Raw genomic sequence first — 22,675 nt, forward strand, 5'->3', positions numbered from 1 at the left:
TAGGGCCAAATTTGCACTATTATGCACATATTTTTTAAGCTATGCAACAGTATGAATGTCGTTTGATTCAACTGTTTTATCTGACTCAGTTCTTTTATTGGATTAAATAAAAAAAACAAGTTTTTTAAACTGAAAGTAAGGAGCGACATTAAAACTTAAAACGAACAGAAATTATTCCGTATATGAAAGGGGCTGTCCCCTCCTCAACGCCTCGCTCTTTACGCTAAAGTTTTTTATTGTTTTAAAAAATAAAGTTGTGAGACAGAGTCAAACTTTAGCGTAAAGAGCGAGGCGTTGAGGAGGGGACAGCCCCTTTCATATACGGAATAATTTCTGTTCGTTTTAAGTTTTAATGTCGCTCCTTACTTTCAGTTTAAAAAACTTGTTTTTTTTATTTAATTTCTGATCGTTTTTTAGTTAATGCAGCTTTTATTTGCATAAAAATTTTACTTTTCTTTTGCTAAATGGATGTCTTTACAAATTAACTTACGTAACTAACTTCTATATTCGTATATTTTTCTTCTGGCAAAAAATACAAAGTTGCAGATTTTTGCAGATATGAGCTTGAAACCTATGTAATATTGTTTTCTGATACGCTGAATCTGACGGTGTGATTTTCATTAAAATTCTTTCACTTGTAGGGGATGTTTCCCCCTCTTTAAAAAATCGAGTAAATTTTCTCAGGCTCGTAGCCTTTGATGAGTAATACTAAACTTAATAAAATTTATATATTTAGGATCAGCATTATAAACACATTCTTTTGATACATTTATTGACATCAAAATTTTGTTTTTAAAATTTTCGATTACTATTGAGCCGTATCGATTGTTTTTTTTATTGTTTTTTTTATTACGTATATGTTATTACTTATATGAAGGGGTTCTCCCTTAGTCAATACCACGCTCTTTACGTTAAAAGTTAAAACAAATTTTGATTCACAAACCCCTGAATCACAAAGGCCGTTTAATTAGAATAGATAGCTCTTTTGAAAGCACTAAAAAAAACTGTAGCGTAGGTATTGACTTGGGGGAGAACCCCATCACATACGTTATAATTTCTGTTCGTTTTAAGTTCTAATATTCCTTCTTACATTTCAGTTGAAAAAACTTATTTTTTTTATTTAATTTCTGAATGTTTCTTAAATAATGCTTGGAAATCCGGCACCCCCTTCATAGAAATGTCTCTTACCCCAAAGAAAAATCCTCCACGGAAATATTATCCAGAGTAACCCCCTCCTCTAGCCCCCCCTCCAGAAAAAATCCTTCCTGAAAATGGTTGTATACTTCCCAATAACCAATAAATAATGCTGGCAAGTCCGGCGCCCCCTTCATGGCAATTTCCTTCCCCCATGAAAACTTCCTTCATGAACAGATCCTCCAACAGAACCACCGACCCACCCTTCCCTCCCACTACCAGTAAAAAACCTCCTGAAAACTTCTGTATACTTCCCAATAACCAATACTAAAGTTTACATTGGGTAGAGTTCATAACTTTTAGCCCTCCCTCTGGGAACTTCGGGGGATTAAGTGATCCTAAAAGACGTATTTATCATATTTTTGACCATACTGAACAAAATGGCTATCTCAAAATTTTGATCGGGTGACTTTGGGAAAAAAATAAGCGTGGGAGGGGGCCTAATTGCCCTCCATTTTTTTTGGTCACTTGAAAAGGGCACTAGAACTTTTAATTTCCGTTCCAATGAGCCCTCCCAGGATATTCTAGGACCACTGGGACGATACGATCACCCCTGGTGAAAAAAAGCAAAAAAAAACAAACAAACAAACAAACAAATAAACACGCATCCGTGATCTTTCTTCTGGCAAAAAAATACAAAATTCCATAATTTTGAAGATAGATACCCAAAACCTTTGCACTAGGGTCTTCGAATATACCAAATATGACGGCATGCTTTTCATCGAGGTTCTATTCCGTTTAAGGGGCATTTTCCTCTTTTTTCGAAAATCAGCCAAATTTTCTAAGGCACGTAACTTTTGATAAGTAGCACTAAACTTGATGAAAGTTATATATTTGAAATCAAAATTGAAATCTGATTCTTTTGATATATCTATTGGTATCAAAAACCCGTTTTCTAGAGTTTCGGTTACCATTGAGCCGGGTCGCTCCTTACTTACAGTTCGTTACCACGAACTGTTTTATTCAAGTCATTCATTATTTTTCATTTGGAAAGATATAATTGAACATTATTTACATGACTGTTGAATTTATCTCTTTCAAAAGCTAAAATATTCTACAAATTAGACAGTTTAATTTTCCCTCTTGTACAGTTTTAAACATTTTAAAGAAACAATCCCTGTGGAACCAATGGTCTTCATTTGTATTACATCCAATCCAATTTGTTGCATCATCTGATTCCGACGAATCAGAATTTGACTGATATGTTACAGGTGACATTCTGCAAATTCTGCAAATATCATTCAACGATATGTCCATGGCTTTTACAATTTCTGCAAAGATTTGGGCTCGTATTGTATTGCTACTTTCGTAGCAACAAATTGTCAATTATATTTTCTTCGTCTCTGAAATTTAAGTAGAGATCGTTGAGTGGATCTTCACACTCCAAATCTATCGAGCTGCAAAGAAAATTTTTAAATTGAAGGCACATCGGCCCAAAATTGAAACCATCTTCTTGTTTTTTAAATTTAAAGGGCAAAATTTTTAAATCGGAGCGTTTATCAAGAAAAACGTTTGAAAATTTGCCCAAATATTTGTCTTCACTCTGTAAAGGGTAAAAAAAATGTAACTCCTGCTCAGACTATCAATGAAAATAAGCGTCCAGTGCACACCGAACTCGTTAACCAAAAAAATCGAAATTTTGGCAGGAATCAAATAACCTGGATCCTTGAGTTGTAATAAGATCTAGTTTACAAGTGGTGCTCCTTGAAGAACGATACCATGGCCTAGATTTCTTTCCTTTATTCTATTCATTATATAGGCCTCCATAATCTGATCACTTAGCCAATCCTGTCCCATTATTGACGCCAGTTCACCTATTGAAATGTTTACCAAATTGTTTCCCTTCTCCCCCCCCCCACTGACACGCTTCCTATAACAATTGAATCGCTGTGACCCGAAGAATACTTCGAATATGCGTTGCTAAAGTCTTGGAACTAGTCCAACTGTTCATTTTTTTAAATATTTTAGCTGGTTTTGTGTTTCTTTGTTCAATTTTTCAGCAGGTATAATGTATTCCGGTGGAAGACACAGGTTAGGGGACAGGTCATAATATTTGGAGCCAGTTATATTTTTGTTATTGTTTTTATTTCTTCCAGACCTCTTTTACAGTATCCATTTTTGGAAATTGCTTTTCTTTTCTTCTTCTTTTTGTTGCTCCATATCAGTATGCATTCGTTTTCTTGAGCTAGTAATTTTAGAGGTAGGGGTATAGTTATTCAGGAAAGCAATCCTGTTTGAAACCATGGTTATAGCATTTATGTAACTCGTATCAACAAATTCACCAGGGTCCATGGGACTTAGACCAACTTTGTAAACCTGTCTTTTCATTATTTTGAAATAATTTTCTGCTGATGCATTTGTATGCCTAGTAAATCTACCATTTAGCATTATTGCAGTAATTAAAGGGCAAAGTTTAATAATTATTTGTTCTAGCCTATGACAAACTTTCAAACTATAATAAGGGTTTAATTCCCTGTCCCTACTATTGTCCTCTGAGCACTCATCATGAAAAGCAAAGAAAGATATTAAAGGATTTTCATCATCAACGTCACAATTACCAGTAAACTCAGAATCGTCTATAGTATTGTCTTCAGAGACAGCATCTGGTTGGAACCTCGGGCTAGATGGTTCACTTACAGATTTTAATAGATCCAGTACTCTCTATTTTACCTTATCTGTAATATATTTTTCGGTTAAAAGTGCTCTTAAGCAGGTCTAGTATTCTTTTATCGACTCCAACGATTTTTGTTGCATTGTCATAGCTACTCAACGAAGTATGAAGGCAGTTGTCTTAGAATCTTTGTACTCAAGAGCGCAGAACCTATAAAAAAATTTGATCATATGTGCCGCACATATCATTAGCTTAGTTTTTTTTATTTATATTGACACCTTTTTTTTTACCACATCATAACACCAGTTCAAATACTGTATCAACGTATCTTTATTTAGTGCCTAGAGAACTGCATACATCATGGCCCAAGTAAAATCTGTAACTATAAAAGGAACAATTTTTTGTTTTAAGAAAAAAAAAAGAAATTTCGGACATTCACCGGTAAATGTTGACGTTCACGAATTTTGGACATTCACGGAACTAAAGAACTATATATAAGGAGCGACGCGGCTCAATAGTAATTGAAACTGTAAAAAATGGAATCTTAATGCCAATAGATCTATCAAAAGAACTGGCTTATTATACCGATTCCAAATATATAAGTTCTATTAATTTAGTGTTACTCATCAAAGCTACAAGCCTGAGAAAATTTATCTGGAAACTAAATAGAATTCAAGACTATTAAACGCGGTAAGACGTATTTTTAATGAATCCGAGAAAAAAGGGCTTTAAAATGAGCTACTAGTCAAGCAGATATGGTTTAGTCCCAGAAAATAGTGTCTGGCCCCTTAGAATTTCCTAAGCTGTGAGCCAATTGTAATTGTGCTCCGATTTGTGGCGAGTGACAGCTCATTTCAAACGTCACATCTGTCTAATGATAGTAATCTATGTTTTGACAAGAATAGGAACCTTTTCTCATTCTTTGACCTTATAGATGGAATTTTAAGACTAGGGCGATAAGAAAATCGCCCTGGTTAAATAAGAAAGTCACAAAGAGTTACAACAATGAAGATGATATTCAGTTTTATGATAAATCTAAGGGTTATTATTTTTCACTTCATAAAAACTTTTTCATTTTCACTCTACAGGGAATAATAAGCCAAAGCAAGGCCATCCCACGCTTTTTTGTAAGACAAGGATTTTGAATTCTTAGAAAAACTTTATTTGGGAACTAACTTAAATTCAAGACGTTTAAAAGCAGTAAGATGTATATATTATGAATCAGAGGGAAAAGCACTTTAAAATGAGCTACTAGTGAAGCAAATACGGTTTAGTCCCTAAAAGTAGTGTCAGGCGCCTTAGAATCTCCTCTGCTACGAGCTAATTGTGATTGTGCTCCGATTTGAGAGAGTGACAGTTCATTTGGAACTTCTTATCTGTCTAATGATAGCAATCCATGTTTTGACAAGAATAGGAACCTTTTCTCATTCTTTGACCTTATAGATGGAATTTTAAGACTAGGGCGATAAGAAAATCACCCTGGTTAAGAAAAGAAAGTCACAAAGAGCTGTAGCAATGAAGAAAATATTGAATTTTATGATAAATACAAGGGTAATTGTTTTTCACATAACAAAAACATTGTATAGGGTATAATAAGCCAAAGCAAGGCCATCACCCGCTTTTTTGTAAGACAAGGATTTTGAATTTCGTAGGTAAAACTTTATTTGGCAACTAAACTGAATTCAAGACTTTTAAACGCGGTAAGACGTATATATTATGAATCAGAAGAAAAAGGGATTTGAAATGAGCTACTATTCAAGCAGATATGGTTTAGTCCTAGAAAATAGTGTCTGACCCCTTAGAATCTCCTCTGCTGTAAGCCAATAGTGATTGTGCTCCGATTTGTAGCGAATGACAGCTCATTTGAAACGTCTCATCTGTCTGATGATAGCACTCCATGTTTTGACAAGAATAGGAACCTTTTTCTCATTCTTTGACCTTATAGATGGAATTTTAAGACTAGGGCGTTAAGAAAATCGCCCTGGTTAAATAAGAAAGTCACAAAGAGCTGTAATAAAGAAGAAAATATTGAATTTTAGGATAAATCAAAGGGCTATTGTTTTTCACTTCATAAAAACAGTGTATAGTGCATAATAATCCAAGGCAAGGCCATCGCTCGCTTTTTTGTAAGACAAGGATTTTGAATTTCTTAGAAAAACTTTATTTGGGAACTAAATTGAATTCAATATATTTAAGAGCGATAAGACATATATATTATGAATCAGAGAAAAAAGGGCTTTAAAATGAGCTACTAGTCAAGCATATATGGTTTAGTCCCAAACAATAGTGTCTGACCCCTTAGAATCTCCTCTGCTATGAGCCAATTGTGATTGTGCTCCGATTTGTGGCGAGTGACAGCTCATTTGAAACGTCTCATCTGTCTGATGATAGCATTCCACGTTTTGACAAGAATAGGAACCTTTTTTCATTCTTTGACCTTATAGATGGAATTTTAAGACTAGGGCGATAAGAAAATCGCCCTGGTTAAATAAGAAAGTAACAAAGAGCTGTAGCAATGAAGAAAATATTGAATTCTATGATAAATAGAAGGTCTATTTTTTTCACTTCATAAAAATACTGTATAGGGCACAATAAGCCAAAGCAAGGCCATCGCGGCGCTTTTTGTAAGACAAGGATTTTGAATTTCCTAGAAAAAGTTTATTTCGGAAGTAAATTAAATTAAAGAAGTTTAAGTGCGGTAAGACGTATATATTATGAATTGGAGAAAAAAGGCTTTAAAATGAGCTACTAGCCAAGCAGATATGGTTTAGTCCCAAACAATAGTATCTGACCCTTTAGAATCTCCTCTGCTAGTAGCCAATTGTGATTGTGCTCCGATTTGTGGCGAGTGACAGTTCATTTGAAATGTCTCATCTTTCTGATGATAGCACTCCATATTCTGACAAGAACAGGAACCTTTTCTCATTCTTTGACCTTATAGATGGAATTTTAAGACTAGGGCGATAAGAAAATGGCACTCGTTAAATGAGAAAGTCAAAAAGAGCTCTAGCAATGAAGAAAATATTGAATTTTATGATAAACACAAGGACAATTGTTTTTTACTTAATAAAAACACTATAAAGGGCAAAATAATTCATAGCAAGGCCATTGACCGCTTTTTTAAAATAAGCTACTAGTCAAGCAGATATGGTTTAGTCCCAGAAAATAGTATCTGACCCCTTAGAATCTCCTATGCTCTGAAATAATTGTGCTAAGGTATTTTTAATAATCCTTTAGGTTATAGGAGACAGCGTTTGGCAACACTGTAATCAATTTAAAAGATTAGGCGATCGGCGAAGGGTGTTTTCTTCAAAATTTGGCAACACTGAACATAGGGCGATGGTCCCACCCCAGTCCATTCAAAGCCTCCATTTTACCCCCTCCCACGAAATTCCCATTTCCTTTAGATCTTTTTTTATGATGTCCTCCCACCCCAGACGAGGACGACTTGCTTTCCGTTTGGCCGAAAAGAACAATCTTCGGCAATATGTAATCCTTCATCCACACAGCGTGCCCTAGCCACCTCCACCTTTCTTTCATTATAGCCCTAGAGAGCATTATTGAAACATATTTTTAGCACAGCCTATTGTTTAAAGACGGTCAGTTAGCCGGGCACCCAGAACAATCCTTCAGCAATTTCTCTAGAAAACACCTAGCAAATCTTCATCCATTTTTCGGAGCACCCATGCTTCAGAGCGATTTTTGACCACTGTCATCATTGTAGCTTCTAATATTCTAATCTTGATTTGCAGACTTATCTTCCAATTCTTCGAAACTTTTTTTTAACTGTGAAAAAACACCCTGAGCCTTGGCTATTCTAAATTCAACATCTTCACTACTCCCACCATCTTTACTACTAATACTACCAAGGTAAGTGAAGCTACCCACCTGATCAATCGTTTCACTACCCAACGTCAGCTTTTCATCTTCACTTATTCCTAGCCTTAGTGACTTAGTTTTCCTAACATTAATTCCTGAACTTGCAAAACTTCTGAAAGTTCGCAAATTTTGCTCATACTTTCCTCTAGTATACTTTAATAATCAGAATAACCTAAGTACAGAAAACTTCTTCCTCCCCATTTTATTTTATGTCCTCTCATAACCTTTCCTATGCTCCTTAAGACAAAGTTCATAAAAATGATCTATATAGAAAGAGGATAGACCACAACTCTACTTAACTTCTGATTTAATACAAAACCAGCTGCTAACCTCATTTCCTACCTTAACCGCCGCAGTGTTATTCTCGTACATAGCACTAATCACTTTAATCTATTTGTCTGGTATACCATACAAGGATAAAACTTTTACGAAAGATCTTCTATCAGCAGAATCGAACGCTTACTCATAATCTATAAAACTGAGGACCAAAGGTGTTTGACAACTCAGGCACTTCTCAATTATTAACCTGAGAGTGAAAATTTGGTCGACACATCCTCTACCTTTTCTAAAACCGCACTGTTATTCTCTTAAAACTTTGTCTACGGCAACTCTCAGTCTAAAAAGTAACATATTACTAAGTAATTTGCTACCTACAGAGACCAGAATAATGCCTCGATAATTACCAAACTCACTATTATCACTTTTCTTATAAAGTGGCATAATTAAGGTTTTCCTAAAATCGTTAGGTACTTCCCCTTTATCAGAAAATCATTCATAATCTTCAGTAATTTATTTCTAACCTCAGAGCCACCTATCTTTAACTGGGCCAAGTCCGGATTGACTACTCCCTCTCAATTTATTAACATACCAGTACAATAGTTTACAATTATGCCGTCTAGCTGAATCTTCCAGATCCTCGAATTACTGCTACTAATTCCAAAGTCAAAATGAGTCGGACAAACATTTCGGGGGGGGGGGGGGGGCAAAACCCTACCTTCCCCCTGGATACGGCCTTGGTGGTAACTGAACGTTCAATGAGGGTAAGATCAATCCCTGTTTTGAGATTTAGATTTTTTTTTATATTAATAAACTAATCTTGGTGTAATTGACGCACCAAATGCTAACCTTAGGCAAACACTGTTTTAGGTAGCTGCAACTTAGTTAAGAACGAACCGCGGCCCATAGTAACCAAAATTGAGAAAAGACGTTTAGAAAAACTGGTTAATGTGAAAAAACTGTCATTTGTAGTTGATTTAGGAACGGAAATTTTTATGTCCTTACTAACACTTCTTTCAAACCTTTTAAAGTCAATGTGGAGGATTTATAAAAATTAGCCTCAAGACACCATAAGAAGTAGTGCAAGTTTTTTATTGAATCCCTCCAAGATTTTATACGTTCTTCCGTTATTTCGTATATATCATTGTGAATTTGCGTGTTTTTGGGGACTTCTAAAAAAGCAGGCTAAAACCTTCTATGGTTTAATAGAAACAATCTAGGGTGGGGCAAAATAGTTTTTGTAATCTGTGATGGCAAAGTGTGAGGCTCAAAGGCCCAAGGGAGAAAAGAAAAACCCAGAGCTTTAAACACGAAAAAACATGAAAATCCAAAATCTGTATTTGCCATACATCAAATTAATACAGAAAAATTGCCTTTCATAGTTCTTTTCCAACTTTCTTGGTCTAATCCACTCCTCTTGAATCCCATCCGACTTTCTTTACTGCCATCTGGCTTGTTCTAGTTATTTATCGGCATTCTTGGACTCGAATATGACAATTCTCCCAGTAAAGTTTTTTTTTTTTAATAAAAAAAGCTGGTCAAAATTGGCTTTGTAATTGGACAAAAAAAATCAAATAATATAAATAACAATTTCGTAATTTATATGCAAAAAAAAGTGCAAGCGTACCTTACAGGGGGCCAAAATGAGAATAAAAAATGGAGGCGTTGAGGGATGGAATATAGCATACGATTTCGTTTTGAAATATCAAAGAACAATAAAATGTAATTACATTTTCGACCAAAAATGGCAATTTCTAAGGTTTTGCTCAGTGTCTGGGGCTAATTATCACTAATTTTTGGAACTTCGTTAATAGAAAGCTTTAAAGTCCCAGAAGTAAAATTTGAAAGGTAAAATTAGCCTCGAAGGAATGTAAAACAAAAAAAAAATGACTGGATATATTGTAGCAGAGATGTGCGCAGATCTTCCGGGCTCGTTGCTATGATTGTTTCTCAATTAGTATTTAAATAAAGTGAAAATCGACAGAAAGGTAAAATCAGGCCCGAATAAAAAATACACATAAACAACAGGTGATTAGACTGTAGCAGGGGGGAGGGGGGGGGCAGATCTGCGGTGTATGTTGCTAGGAGTCGTTTTTATAAGTATTTAAATAAAGTTATGCTGGAAAGAAAGATAGAATTAGGCTCGAAAGAAGATATAAATAAATAAGAGGTAATTAAATTGTAGCAGGAATGTGCGCGGATCTTCGCGCTTGATGGTAGTTTTAACTTTCATTAGTATTTAAATAAAATGCTGTGTGAAGCATTGGGAAATGTAGCTGACGCTTGTTCTGGGGTCCACCTTTCCACTCCCCACCAGTGTTATAAATGCAATGATAATACAAGGTAGGTATAAATTTTGGAGTCATCCCTCTGCTCCTCAAAAATCTCGCAGTTTTATATATTGCACAATAAATTTCATCTCATTTCTTCTACTTCGAGGAATCTACAACACCCCCCCCCCCCACACACACAAACCCTCGAAAGGAAAGTGCGAAAGAGGATGTTCCAGGCATGGAGGTATGTAGGGGGTGCGACCCAGCCATCCAGAATCCTAAACTGATTCAAATTGCTGGACACTTCTTATTATAATCATCAAACTTTTTTTTATTAGACAACCTCCCCTCCCCTTCGACAACAAGTTCCAGCGTGCGTGCCTGGTTGCAAGAACTCGAACTCAAAATTATTTGCAAAATTTTCTTTAATTTCCTGACAATTTGTCTTATTTTGCCTGTTTTGACAAACTCACTCCATAATAAACTTCCGTCCATATGTCCATATGCAGATACGGGGGTGACCTACTAATTAGAAAACATTTGAGCAGTCACTGTTTAAATTCTTAGTTTTAAATTAAGATTTTGCAAGGGATGACCTTGACCAGTCAAAAATCAAATATGTCTGAATATTAATATTTGATCGATAGTATCTGTCTAAAGTAAACTGGTAGGAACAAGGAACAATATAACGACTATGCCTAAGAGTAATCCGCCGAATCATACCTACCATTTTTGTTTTCTTTGCAAAGTAGAGGGTCTGAAAAAGGTTCAGTCAAAAGAAAGAGCAAAGATATATCAACAAGTATTTTATATTTTCCAACGTATTTAAAACACAAAGGAGAGGGAGAAAAAGAAGGAGAAACTTACAAGTACTAATCGAGGTGGAATGTTCATGCCCCCCCCTCCCCTAAATTTAGATGTATAATAATCATTACTAATAATAACTCACTGCAGCAGCAAGCCGCATGAGACCAACACTGGTGCGTGTGTTCATCGTCAACCCATGTGTATTCAAAGCTTCAGCCATTCGAAGCACCCGCAATCCAAAGCCATACTTGACCACTGTCATTACCAAGGCCTTTAATATCTCAATCTTAGTTTGTAGACTTATCTTCCTACATTTTTTTCAATTGCAGAAAAACACCCTGTGCCTTGGCTACTTTGCTTTTTACCTTCACTGCGTTCCTTCATCCGTGTTTGGACTTTGATTATAGTAAATCAAAAGCATCTTTAGACTTCTGGAGGGTGGGGGGGTGCAAAGGCCATACCTTGCACAAGTTGCATTCAGGCATAGACTATGAACCCTGTTCAGCTCTTTGTTGGAGATTTGTCTAGTCCGAACGACAATTCTTTAGCTAACTGACACTCTAGACTAGTTATCTATTAAAATGTAAAAATGATAATAACTTACAAATTGAGTGTGCAAGGAGTCCCATTTATTAGTCTTCCTTTGGATGTTGTCACGAACACCTCGAAGAATACACCTGCAGGTCATTTTTCTGAAATGAAAATATGCTACTGTTTAATTTTGTTTTTAGCATCTACAGCAAATTGCCAAACATGTGGGCGATCATTTGAATTTTATCAAAAACAAGCAGATTGGGAACATATATTAACAGAAGAAATGAATGCAAGCAACATTGAGTCAAACTTACAATATTTAACGTCCCTGCCCCATGTTGGAGGAACAAAAGCAGACTATGAACAAGCTGCATATTTAAAAGAAGTTTGGATGTCACAAGGAGTTGACAAAGTAGAAATTAAGGAATATCAAGTGTTGTTATCCTATCCAAGCGAGAGCAAAACAAGCGGAGTGAGTATTACTATCATTGGCTATTATTTTTAGAGAGACAATAGATGTGATTTTTAAAATTTCTAGGCCTGTTTCCTCCTGATATATTAGTTTCCTCCGTATATATATATATATATATATATATATATATATATATATATATATATATATATATATATATATATATATATATATATATATATATATATATATATATATATATATATATATATATATATATATATATATATATATATATATATATATATATATATATATATATATATATATATATATATATATATATATATATATATATATATATATATATATATATATATATATATATATATATATATATATATTATAACAAAGGTGGATGTCAAGTCTCCGACCATCTTATTGTAAAATGAGTGTTTTTCGTCCCCCCCCCTCCCACAGGAAAATCCCTGCACATGCAAAATTGAGCAGTCAAAGAAAAAATATGACTATTGAAAAAAAAAGAAATTTTGGAATTTTTGCCCCTTGCTCAGCCCTCGCTCTTTACGCTAAAGGTTAACTTATGCCACAGTTCTTTAAGAAAGACTGCTCAAACTGAAGGATGGTTAAACTTGAATGATAAGTGTTTTAAAGGAAATTAAGACATTTGCATAAAGAGCAAGGGTTGAGGAAGAGGTAGGCCCCCTCATAAACAGAATAATTTATGTTCGCTTTAAGTTTAATGTTGCTTCTTACTTTCAGTTGAAAAACTTTTTTTTTTTTTATTTAATATGGTAAAAAAAAGAAATAGTTTGAAGCAATAAGATTAACGGTAAAAACCCGAAAGAAATATTAAAAAGGTATTCCTCTTCAAATCTTACTTGATTTGGTATTAAATAAAAAAGGGAAGTTTTTCAACTGAAAGTAAGGAGCAACATTAAAACGAACATAAATTATTCCGCATAACAGGGGCGGGGAATCCTCAGCCCTCGCTCGTAAGCTAAAGTTTTTTAGTGTTTAAAAAAAACTTCTTATTGCAATTAAACGGCCTTAGTGTTTTTGAGTCGTTTTTGAAGGATTGGGACAAAATGTCAAATTTTCAAACAGTTCGTGGTAACGAACTGGAAGTGAGGAGCGAGCCGGCTCAATAGTAACAGAAACTCTTTTATGCGGATTTTAAATATATAACTTTCATTAAGTTTAGTTTCGCCCATCAAAGGATACGAGCCTGAGAAAATTTGCCTGATTTTCGAAAAAAGGGAGAAACACCCTTCAAAAGTCATAGAATCTTAATGAAAATCAAACCATCCGATTCAGAGTATTAGAGAACCCTACTGTAGAGGTTTCAAGATTCTATCTCCAAAAGTGTGGAATTTTGTATTTTTCATTTGCGAGAAGAAAGATCACGGATGCGTGTTTATTTGTTTTTTTTTTCCAGCGGTGATCATATCGACCCAGTGGGCCTAGAACATCGGGAGAGGGCACATTCTAACGGAAATTAAAAGTTCTACAATAATGTATTAAAATCTGATAGAGCAGAGTTCAATTCACCCGATGTAGTTAATTTCTGTCCAAGTTTTAGTTCATTCAACGCTAATGAACTGGACTTAAGAAGTTCAAAGAGACTAGCTTCCGTTTTTGCTTTGAAAAGAATTAGATTATTAAACAATATGTAGTTTTATTTTATTTCGTTTATAAATTAATGTTCTTAATTGTTTTAGTTTAGTTCTACTAATTAAAATTTCTAGTGCCCTTTTTAAGTCACTGAAAAAATTGGAGGGCAACTAGGCCCCCTCCCACGCCACTTTTTCCCCAAAATTGTCTGATCAAAATTCCGAGATAGCTATTTTGTTCAACATAGCTGAAAGGCTCAATAACTATGTCTTTGGAGTTTGGAGGTAACATGACCCCCACAGCTCCTGGGGAAAGGTCTTTAAGTTATAAAATTTGCCCATTGTTTACGTGTAGTATTCGTTATTGGGAAGTATGCATACATTTTTCGGGTAGGGCGGGGAGGAAGAATTTTCTGCTGGGGGTAGCCTATATTGTAAAGGGGGAATTTTCCATAGAGAGAAAAGTTTCCAGGGGGTGAATTTTTCAGGGGAAATTTTATACTGGGGGATTTTGCCAGAACCTCTATACGAAATTTCTTTATATGTCTTGCTTTCTGTTTACCGACTGAATTTTACGCGTAGGTGTTAGGGGTAATTGCCCGGGGTAAATTTTCATGAGGATTAAATTGCCCAGAGGATATTTCCGTGGGAGGGCGATTTTTCCGTGGAGGTGGAGCCGGATTTTTCCGTGGAGGTGGAGCCGAATTTTCTAGCGTTATTTAAAAAATTATCAGAAATTAAAATGAAAAAAAGTTTCTTCAACTGAGATTAAGGAGCAACATTAAAACTTAAAACGAACAGAACTTATTACGTATGCGATGAGGGTTCCCTTCTCTTCAGCACCTCACTCTTTGCGCTAAAGTTTAAATTTTGTTCCATTTTTTTAAAAACGACTACTGAAGCGCAAAGGTTGTTTAATTAGTACAATAAGCACCTTTTTTTAAAGTGCCTAAAAACTTTAGCGTGAAGAGCGAGGTGTTGAGGAGGGGGCAATCCCCGTCATATACGTAATAATTTCTGTTCATTTTAAGTTTTGATGTTTATTTTTACTTTCAATTGAAAAACTTGCTTTATTTATTTTGATAACGAAAAGATCGGCAGTTGAGGAAGAGGCAGCTCCCTCATGATTTCTTTTTGTCTTAAGTTTTGATGCTGTTCTTTACTTTCATTTGAAAAAACTTGTGTTTTTCATTTAATTTCTGGAGTATTTAAATTTTTCAAATCATACCGGGAAATCAACCTTTTCTCACCGTGAAAACTTTCCCCGGAAGATCCTTCCCTGCGAAAATCCATCCGTGCTTACACCCCCCCCCCCCAGATTTTTGGTTAGGTATTGATCAATCGTATGTAATTCATTATCGTAGACAATTTCGGAGACCACACTGCCTTTCCATGACGATAAATAAAAGTTTAAATAGGGATAAAATCCTTTTAATAGACAGTGATAAATTTCACAGAAAAAAAATGATATTTTGGTCACATATGTAGTGACCGTCATCAGTAGTAAAACTAAACTAAAACAATTAAAAACAATAGTTTATATACGTAATAAAATAAAAGTACATATTGTTTGATAACCTAATTCTTTCCAAAGCAAAAACTGAAGCTAGTCTCTTTAACCTTCTTGGATCCGGTCCATTAGTGTTGAATGAACAAAAATTTGGACAGAGGTTAACTGCATTAAGTGAATTGAACCTTACTCTATCAGATTTTAATAAATTGTCGTAGATAGAGTTCAAACCAAATTCATCCGTGTCACGATTTAAAGCAATATTCTTGAATAAAATTTTCTTAATCCCAAGAGTTTTGCCAACATTTTGCTTTAAACCCCGGTCCCTAGAAATCAAAGAGATATTATCGAACAAAATAAAATGATCTGTAAAATTGAAAATATGTTCCGAAAGGGCCGAAGTGAAAACTTCAGACTTAGAATTTTGCTTTAAAGCCGATGATATAGAGTCTTTATGCTGTAATAATCTCATTTCCAAATTATGGTTAGTACGTCCCACCTATGAGCTTCCGAAGTACATGGGATCTGATAGACCCCACTTTGTTGCCCAAAGTTTCTAGAGATTTCTAAGGAAGACTTGGAGACGACTCGGGAGAAGGATGTGTTTTATTCCTTACCATATGTACCCAGATTAAGTGAAAAACTTAAAAGAATTTTACGGAGTAATGGTCTAAAGGTATTATATATAGAATTTTACACATATGCGCTTCCACAAGTATATGGGATCTGATAGACCCCACTTTGTTGCCCAAATAAAGTTAGATCCTTCCAAGAATTTAGAAAACTACCCAAAGTATTATTACTCTTTAAAGCTACCTCTAGACCATTACTCTGTAAAATTCTTTTAAGTTTTTGACTTAATCCGGGTACATATGGTAAGGAATAAAACACATCCTTCTCCCGAGTCGTCTCCAAGTCTTCCTTAGAAATCTTTAGAAACTTTGGGCAACAAAGTGGCAACAACTCATGGCAACAAAGTGGGGTCTATCAGATCCCATGTACTTTGGAAGCTCATAGGTGGGACGTACTAACCATAATTTGGAAATGAGATTTTTACAGAATAAAGACTCTGTTTCATCGACTTTAAATCAAAATTCTGAAAGTCTGAAGATTTCACTTCAGCCCTTTCGAAACATATTTTTAATTTTCCAGACCATTTTATTTTGTTCGACAATGTTTCTTTAATTTCTAGGGACCGGGGATCAAAGCAAAATGTTCGTAAAAGTCTGGAAATTAAGAAAATTTTATTCAAGAATACGGCTGTAAATAGTGACACTGGCGAATTTGGTTTGAACTCTATCTACGATGGGGTGACCGGTGTCGATGCACAAAAAGCATACAATTCAACTTGGATAATAGGTGGCTTCGAAAATTAACGGGTTTTAAAAGGAATGACGTACATTTATTAAGGCAGTGTTTTCATGTCTGTAAAGGGTCGTTACTTCGCTGAATAATTTCCGGGTTACCGATTCTGAATTTTTTTCCAGAAAATTAAAAAGCATAGAGATTACTTAATCTAGTGGCAAGAATCTGTAACATTTTAGCAAGAATCTAACATTTAGCAAACTCTTACAGATGACTAGTTGTCATCAAGTATGTGTGGTTTGACTACTAAGAAGGGAGTAAGAATTGGTTGAAATTTTCAAATGAATAGATTGGAGCAAATGTTTCTATGCAAAAGGCCTCAGAAGCAAGGCCGTATTGAGAGGTGGTTTAACCCCTCTGGAATTTTTGTCGGACTCGTAGAAACTCAACCAAAATATATATAAACAAATTTTGATGGTTCCCCCCCCCCCCCCCAAAAAAGGAAACCAAACAGACAATGTATTGCTCATAAGTCACGCAATAAATTTTATTGGTCCCTCGATCAGTGGCGTAATTTAGTCAAAATCCTGGGGGGGGCAATGGTGGAGCCAAATTTACTAGATCAAATGAAAATGACAGTGAAAACTGAGAAATGTTCCATATATTAGCATAAAGACATAAATATACTAAAGAAAACTTCCTGTTTCTCTAGATACTTGTATTTTGAAGGCTTATCTTAGTGACAAGATTTTTTGCAGAAACTAAGTTTAACCTGGTCGAGCAACCTGAGATCTAGGGGGGGGGCGAAAGAGAATCTAGTAGGACCAGCTGTTGCTCCTGGACCATAGCAAATTGCGCCCCTGCCTTCAATCCGTTAAGAAATGGCTTACAGATTATGGTAATTGGCGGTACTTCTAAGTGCCACATTTACTTTTTGAGCCTTGACTAAGTCCTAGTCAGTATTTTCTTCTTTCGTGACAGAAGCAATTGTACTCCTTACGAAATCGCGTCGTTCTATGCATGAAGGGGTTAGAAAATTCATAAAGATGGGGCTTTCGTTTTATCTTTTGGCCGAGACTGACCTTCAAAAAAAAAATGATTTTTTTTTTTTATTTTGAAGAAACTTATCACGGTTTTAGCATAATCTAGACAGGATAATTTCAATGACAAGGACAGCTAAGAAGTGTAAATTTATTTCCAGTATATAGCAATAACATACATATGTATAAATGCATTCGTTTTCAGCATTTGAGACTTTTTTTTAGTGTATGCAGTATATAAACACTAATTCCGAAATACATTGTCTTTGAATCCATGTATGCAGTTTTATTTACCCGTCAACTCGTTTAGATATGGCTCTCGGATTGCCATATTATGAGATCTTCTTCCGTTCAGAATTTAGGGTAATAAAGCTTCCATATATAATTTTGATCTAGCCCCTATGCTACCATTGCTGAAACATAAAACACAAAACTCCAATAAAAGAACTCCTCAAACAGCAAACAAATACTTTTTTTCATTTGCCTGCCTTTATGGTAGGCCTATCGTATTTCTGAAACTAAATTCGGTACTTGGGCACTGTCTGGTACCCACCGCTATAACTGTATCATGGAATCAAGACACAAAACCCGACAAACGGGTATTTGCAATAGAGAAATAGACTAAAAAGAGTGATTTCCATTGCGTTTACAGTATTTAAACTGTTGTTTTTTGGGGTTTAGGGGGGGAAGGTACCTTGGTTAGGTTACGTATATATATGCTATGCTCTACCACCCATCCACCTCCAACGGCAAATATATAGCCCAAATTTGTTTCTAAACTACTATATATTCATCCTATTTTTTTTTCTTAGCATTAACCAAACTTGACTTCTTTTGTGGGTACCATATTATGCACAAGTACACTAAATTCTTAGACCTTGTAATAACCAATACTTAGGTTTTCCCGATATGACACTAAACAAAATTTTAATCTATGAAAAAGGAGGGTAGGGGACTTGGTCAAGATACAAAAATCACACTTCTTGTGTGATCGCATCGCACACAAGAAGTGTGCCCTTATCATCAATAATTCTGTTTAAACTTGAGAGCAAATGTATTGCAGATTGGGAGTCAGTTAAAGAGTGAATACTTTCAGACTCTAAACAATCAAACAGTTCGTGGTAACGAACTGTAAGTAAGGAGCGACCCGGCTCAATGGTAACCGAAACTCTAAAAAACAAGATTTTGATACCAATAGATACATCAAAAGAATCAGATTTTAATTCTGATCTCAAAAATATAAGTTTCATCAAGTTTAATCTTACCTATCAAAAGTTACGCGCCTAAGAAAATTTGGCTGATTTTCGAAAAAAGGGGGAAAGACCCCCTAAAAGTTTTAGAACCTTAATGAAAATCACACCATTACATTCAGCGTATCAGAGAACCCTACTGTAGAGGTTTCAAGCTCCCATCTATAAAAATGTGGAATTTTCCATTTTTTGCCAGAAGAAAGATCACGGATGCGTGTTTATTTGTTTTTTTTTGTTGTTGTTTTTTTTCCCCAGGGGTGACCGTATCGACCCAGTGGTCCTAGAATATCGTGGGAGGGCTCAATGGAGCTGAAATTAAAAGTTCTAGTGTCCTTATTAAGTTACCCAAAAAATGGAGGGCAACAAGGCCCCCTCCCAAGCTCATTTTTTTCCCAAAGTGATCTAATAAAAATTTTTAGGTATCCATTTTGTTCAGCATGGTCGAAAATATTATAACTATGTCTTTTAGGATGACTTAATCCCTCGAAGCCCCCAGGGGGAAGGCTGAAAGTTATGAACTTTACCCAATGTTAACATATAGTATTGGTTATTGGGAAGTATACAGACGTTTTCAGCGGGAATTTTTTCTGGTAGGGGGGGTGGGGGTGGGTCGGGAGTTATATGGGAGGATCTTTTCATGAAGGAAGTTTTCATGGGGGAAGGGACATTGCTATGAAGGGGGTGCTGGATTTCCCATCATTATTTTAAAAAAAATCAGAAATTAAATATAAAAAAAACAAGTTTTTCAACTGAAAGTAAGGAGCAACATCAAAACTTAAAACGAACAAACGAATATTAGCTATATGATTGGGTTCACTTTCTAGTCAATGCCTTGCTCTTTAAGACAAAGATTTTTTATTAATTTCATAAGAGCTATTTATTCTAATTAACGGCCTTTGTGATTAAGAGGTCATTTTTAAAGAATTGGCACAAAATTTGAACTTTAGCTTAAAGAGCAAGGTATTGACTAGGGGGAAAACCCCCTAATATACGTATTAAAAATATATGAATATAGAAGTTCGTTACGTAAGTTAATTCGTAAGTTACGTATATTTATTGCTAATAAAAACGTTCGTAAATAAAATTCAACAAGTTTCGAGAAAGCCATTTAACCAAATAAAAGTAAAATTAATCTGCAAATTTCGTTTTAATTATTCATGCACGATGAGCCAAAATCAAAACCTGCATTAATTCAAAAACGTTCACAAATGAAATAAAAAAAACAAGTTCTTTTTAACTGAAAGTAAGGAACGATGTTAAAACTTAAAACGAACAGAAATTATTCCGTATATGAAAGGGGCTGTCCCCTCCTCAACGCCTCGCTCTTTACGCTAAAGTTTGACTTTCTCACAACTCAATTTTTTTTAAACAATAAAATTTTGTTTTAATTACAATTTTTTTTAATTAACTTTTAACGAAATTCACACCATCAGATTCAGCTTATCAACGAACATTATTAAAGAAGCTTTAAACTCCTATCTGCAAAAATGTGGAATTTTGCATTTTTAATTAACTTTAACGAAAATTACACCATCACATTCAGCTTATCAGAGAACCCTAGTAAAGAAGTTTCACGCTCCTATCTGCAAAAAGGTGGAAATTTGCATTTTTTGCTTGAAGAAAGATCACGATGCGTGCCCTCCAATAAATATGTCTTTTAGGATGACTTAATCCCCAACAGTTCCCAGGGGAAGGGCTGCAAGATATGAACTTTGCCCATTGCTTACATATTGCATTGGTTATTGGGAAGTATACAGACATTTTCAGGAAGGATTTTTTTCTGGTGGGGGTGGGGGCTGGAGGAGTCGGGAGAATCTTTCCGTGGAGGATGTTTCTTTGGGGTAAGGGACATTTCTATGAAGGGTGCGCCGGATTTCCAAGCATTATTTAAAAAAACGATCAGAAATTAAATTAAAAAAAAAACAAGTTTTCAACTGAAAGTAAGAAGCAACATTAGAACTTAAAACGAACAGAAATTATTAGGTATATGAGGGGGTTCTCCCCCAAGTAAATACCTCGCTCTTTACGCTACAGTTTTTTTAGTGCTTTCAAAAGAGATATCTATTATAATTAACCGGCCTTTGTGATTCAGTGGTTTGTGAATTAAATTTTTTTTTAAATTTTAACGTAAAGAGCGTGGAATTGACTAAGGGGAGAACCCCCTCATATACGTAATAACATATACGAAAAAAAAAAAAAAAAAAAAAAAAAAAGTAATCGAATAGTAATCGAATTATCAATAGTAATCGAAACTTTTAAAAACGGAATTTTTATGTCAATAAATGTATCAAAGGAAATAATGCTGATTCTAAATATATAAATTTTATTAAGTTTAGTATTACTCATCAAAGGCTACGAGCCTGAGAAAATTTAAAATTTACCTGATTTTTAAAGAGGGAGGAAACATCCCCTGCAAGTGAAAGAATTTTAATGAAAATCCCACCGCCAGATTCAGCGTATCAGAAAACCCTATTACATAGGTTTCAAGCTCATATCTTCAAAAATCTGCAACTATATCTGCAACGTATTTTTTGCCAGAAGAAAAATATACGAATAAAGAAGTTCGTTACGTAAGTTAATTTGTAAATTACGTCAGAACTAAATTTAGAGACAGCCATTTAACAAAAGAAGAGTAAAATTTTTATGCAAATTTTGTTTACTTATTCAATGACGGTGAGTCAAAATAAAAGCTGCATTAACTAAAAAACGATCAGAAATTAAATAAAAAAAAACAATTTCTTTAAACTGAAAGTAAGGAGCGACATTAAAACTTAAAACGAACACAAATTATTCCGTATGTGAAAGGGGATGTCCCCTCCTCAACGCCTCACTCTTTACGCTAAAGTTTAGCTCTGTCTCACAACTTTATTTTTTAAAACAATAAAAAACTTTGCTATAAGGAGCGAGGCGTTGAGGAGGGGTCAGCCCGTTTCATATACGGAATAATTTCTGTTCCTTTTAAGTTTTCATGTCGCTCCTTATTCTCAGTTGTAAAAACTTGTTTTTTTTTAATCTATAAAAGATCTAGGGCAAGGTGGATGGTACACAGTTCAGCAGACAAAATAAAGGACCCCAATGGAAGGAGAATATAAAAGTTAAGGTCCAGGGATGGAATACATGAAGCTGCTCCACCTTTCTTACCATGGACACATTCATTTGCATAAATTTGTCCCTGATTAGGGTTATTTTTTGAAATTTGTTTTGAAAAAATAGTTTTCACCACACGATAGTAGAAATGGGGGTCCGACTCGTGACACCCACCCCTGCTGCCACCTATAACTTTTTTTAACACCATATATGGGCATAGAACCACGTGGTTTATGGTTTTTTGTCAATGAGAATTTGAAAAACAGGAATTTTGTCACATTTATGTATGTTTTCATCGATGGTTATGTGTGTTGATCGATTTATTTGATGTTTTTCATGGATGTTTAATGGGTTTTGTCAGTGAGAATGAAAAAACAGGAACTTTGTCACTTGAAAAACCAGGAATTTTGTCTGTTTTATGGTTTTTGTCAGTGAGAATGAAAAAACAGGAACTTTCTCACTTTCATGGATGTCAACAGCAATTTATGTATGTTTCATGGTTTTTGTCAGTGAGAATGGAAAAACAGTATTTTTCTCACTTTGCTGTCAGTCATTAATCAAATTGTTTCCGGGCAAAGTTTAGTAATGTCTGTCAGGTACTGCTCCAGGAATAGATCCAAGTCATTAATGTCTTTGCCTCGGAAACAACTCTTTTGGTCGAACTCCAAAGGATATTAATAACCAAACGCCATGGAAACAATTCTCCATGAAAAATCTTAGCGATGAATTGTTTTAGCGCGGGAATCAGGTTTCTTATTAATTTGAAATGCATTAGCGCAGAGATGCCAAAAACAAAAGGAGCACGCTGAATTACGTTTAGGGATAATTTTGGCGAAACTGTTTTAGACAGGTTATGGAATTATTTC

At 35.0% G+C, this 22,675-nt stretch overlaps 2 protein-coding genes across 3 annotated transcripts in view; one reads left to right on the plus strand and one right to left on the minus strand.

Annotated features, from left to right (window-relative positions):
• LOC148951298 (tRNA N6-adenosine threonylcarbamoyltransferase, mitochondrial-like) overlaps positions 1-22,675 on the minus strand; it is a 120,604-nt gene that overhangs the window by 51,444 nt on the left and 46,485 nt on the right. Inside the window, exon 3 of one of the 2 annotated variants that reach the window (XM_089090795.1) lies at positions 11,645-11,732. In XM_089090795.1, coding sequence (XP_088946921.1) covers positions 11,645-11,728 — 84 coding nt within the window. In that variant the 5' untranslated portion in view covers positions 11,729-11,732. Of the gene's footprint in view, positions 1-11,644; positions 11,780-22,675 lie in introns of those variants that run through there. The other variant, XM_089090794.1, reaches the window with a different exon arrangement.
• LOC148951299 (glutamate carboxypeptidase 2-like) overlaps positions 11,655-22,675 on the plus strand; it is a 42,779-nt gene continuing 31,758 nt past the window's right edge. Inside the window, exon 1 of the mRNA XM_089090787.1 lies at positions 11,655-12,046. Coding sequence (XP_088946913.1) covers positions 11,738-12,046 — 309 coding nt within the window. The 5' untranslated portion in view covers positions 11,655-11,737. The remainder of the gene's footprint in view (positions 12,047-22,675) is intronic.

This window comes from Artemia sp. Qi Xiang Cuo, chromosome 6 (genome assembly GCF_049724085.1).
Source record: "Artemia sp. Qi Xiang Cuo chromosome 6, ASM4972408v1, whole genome shotgun sequence".
Lineage (NCBI taxonomy): Eukaryota > Metazoa > Arthropoda > Branchiopoda > Anostraca > Artemiidae > Artemia > Artemia sp. Qi Xiang Cuo.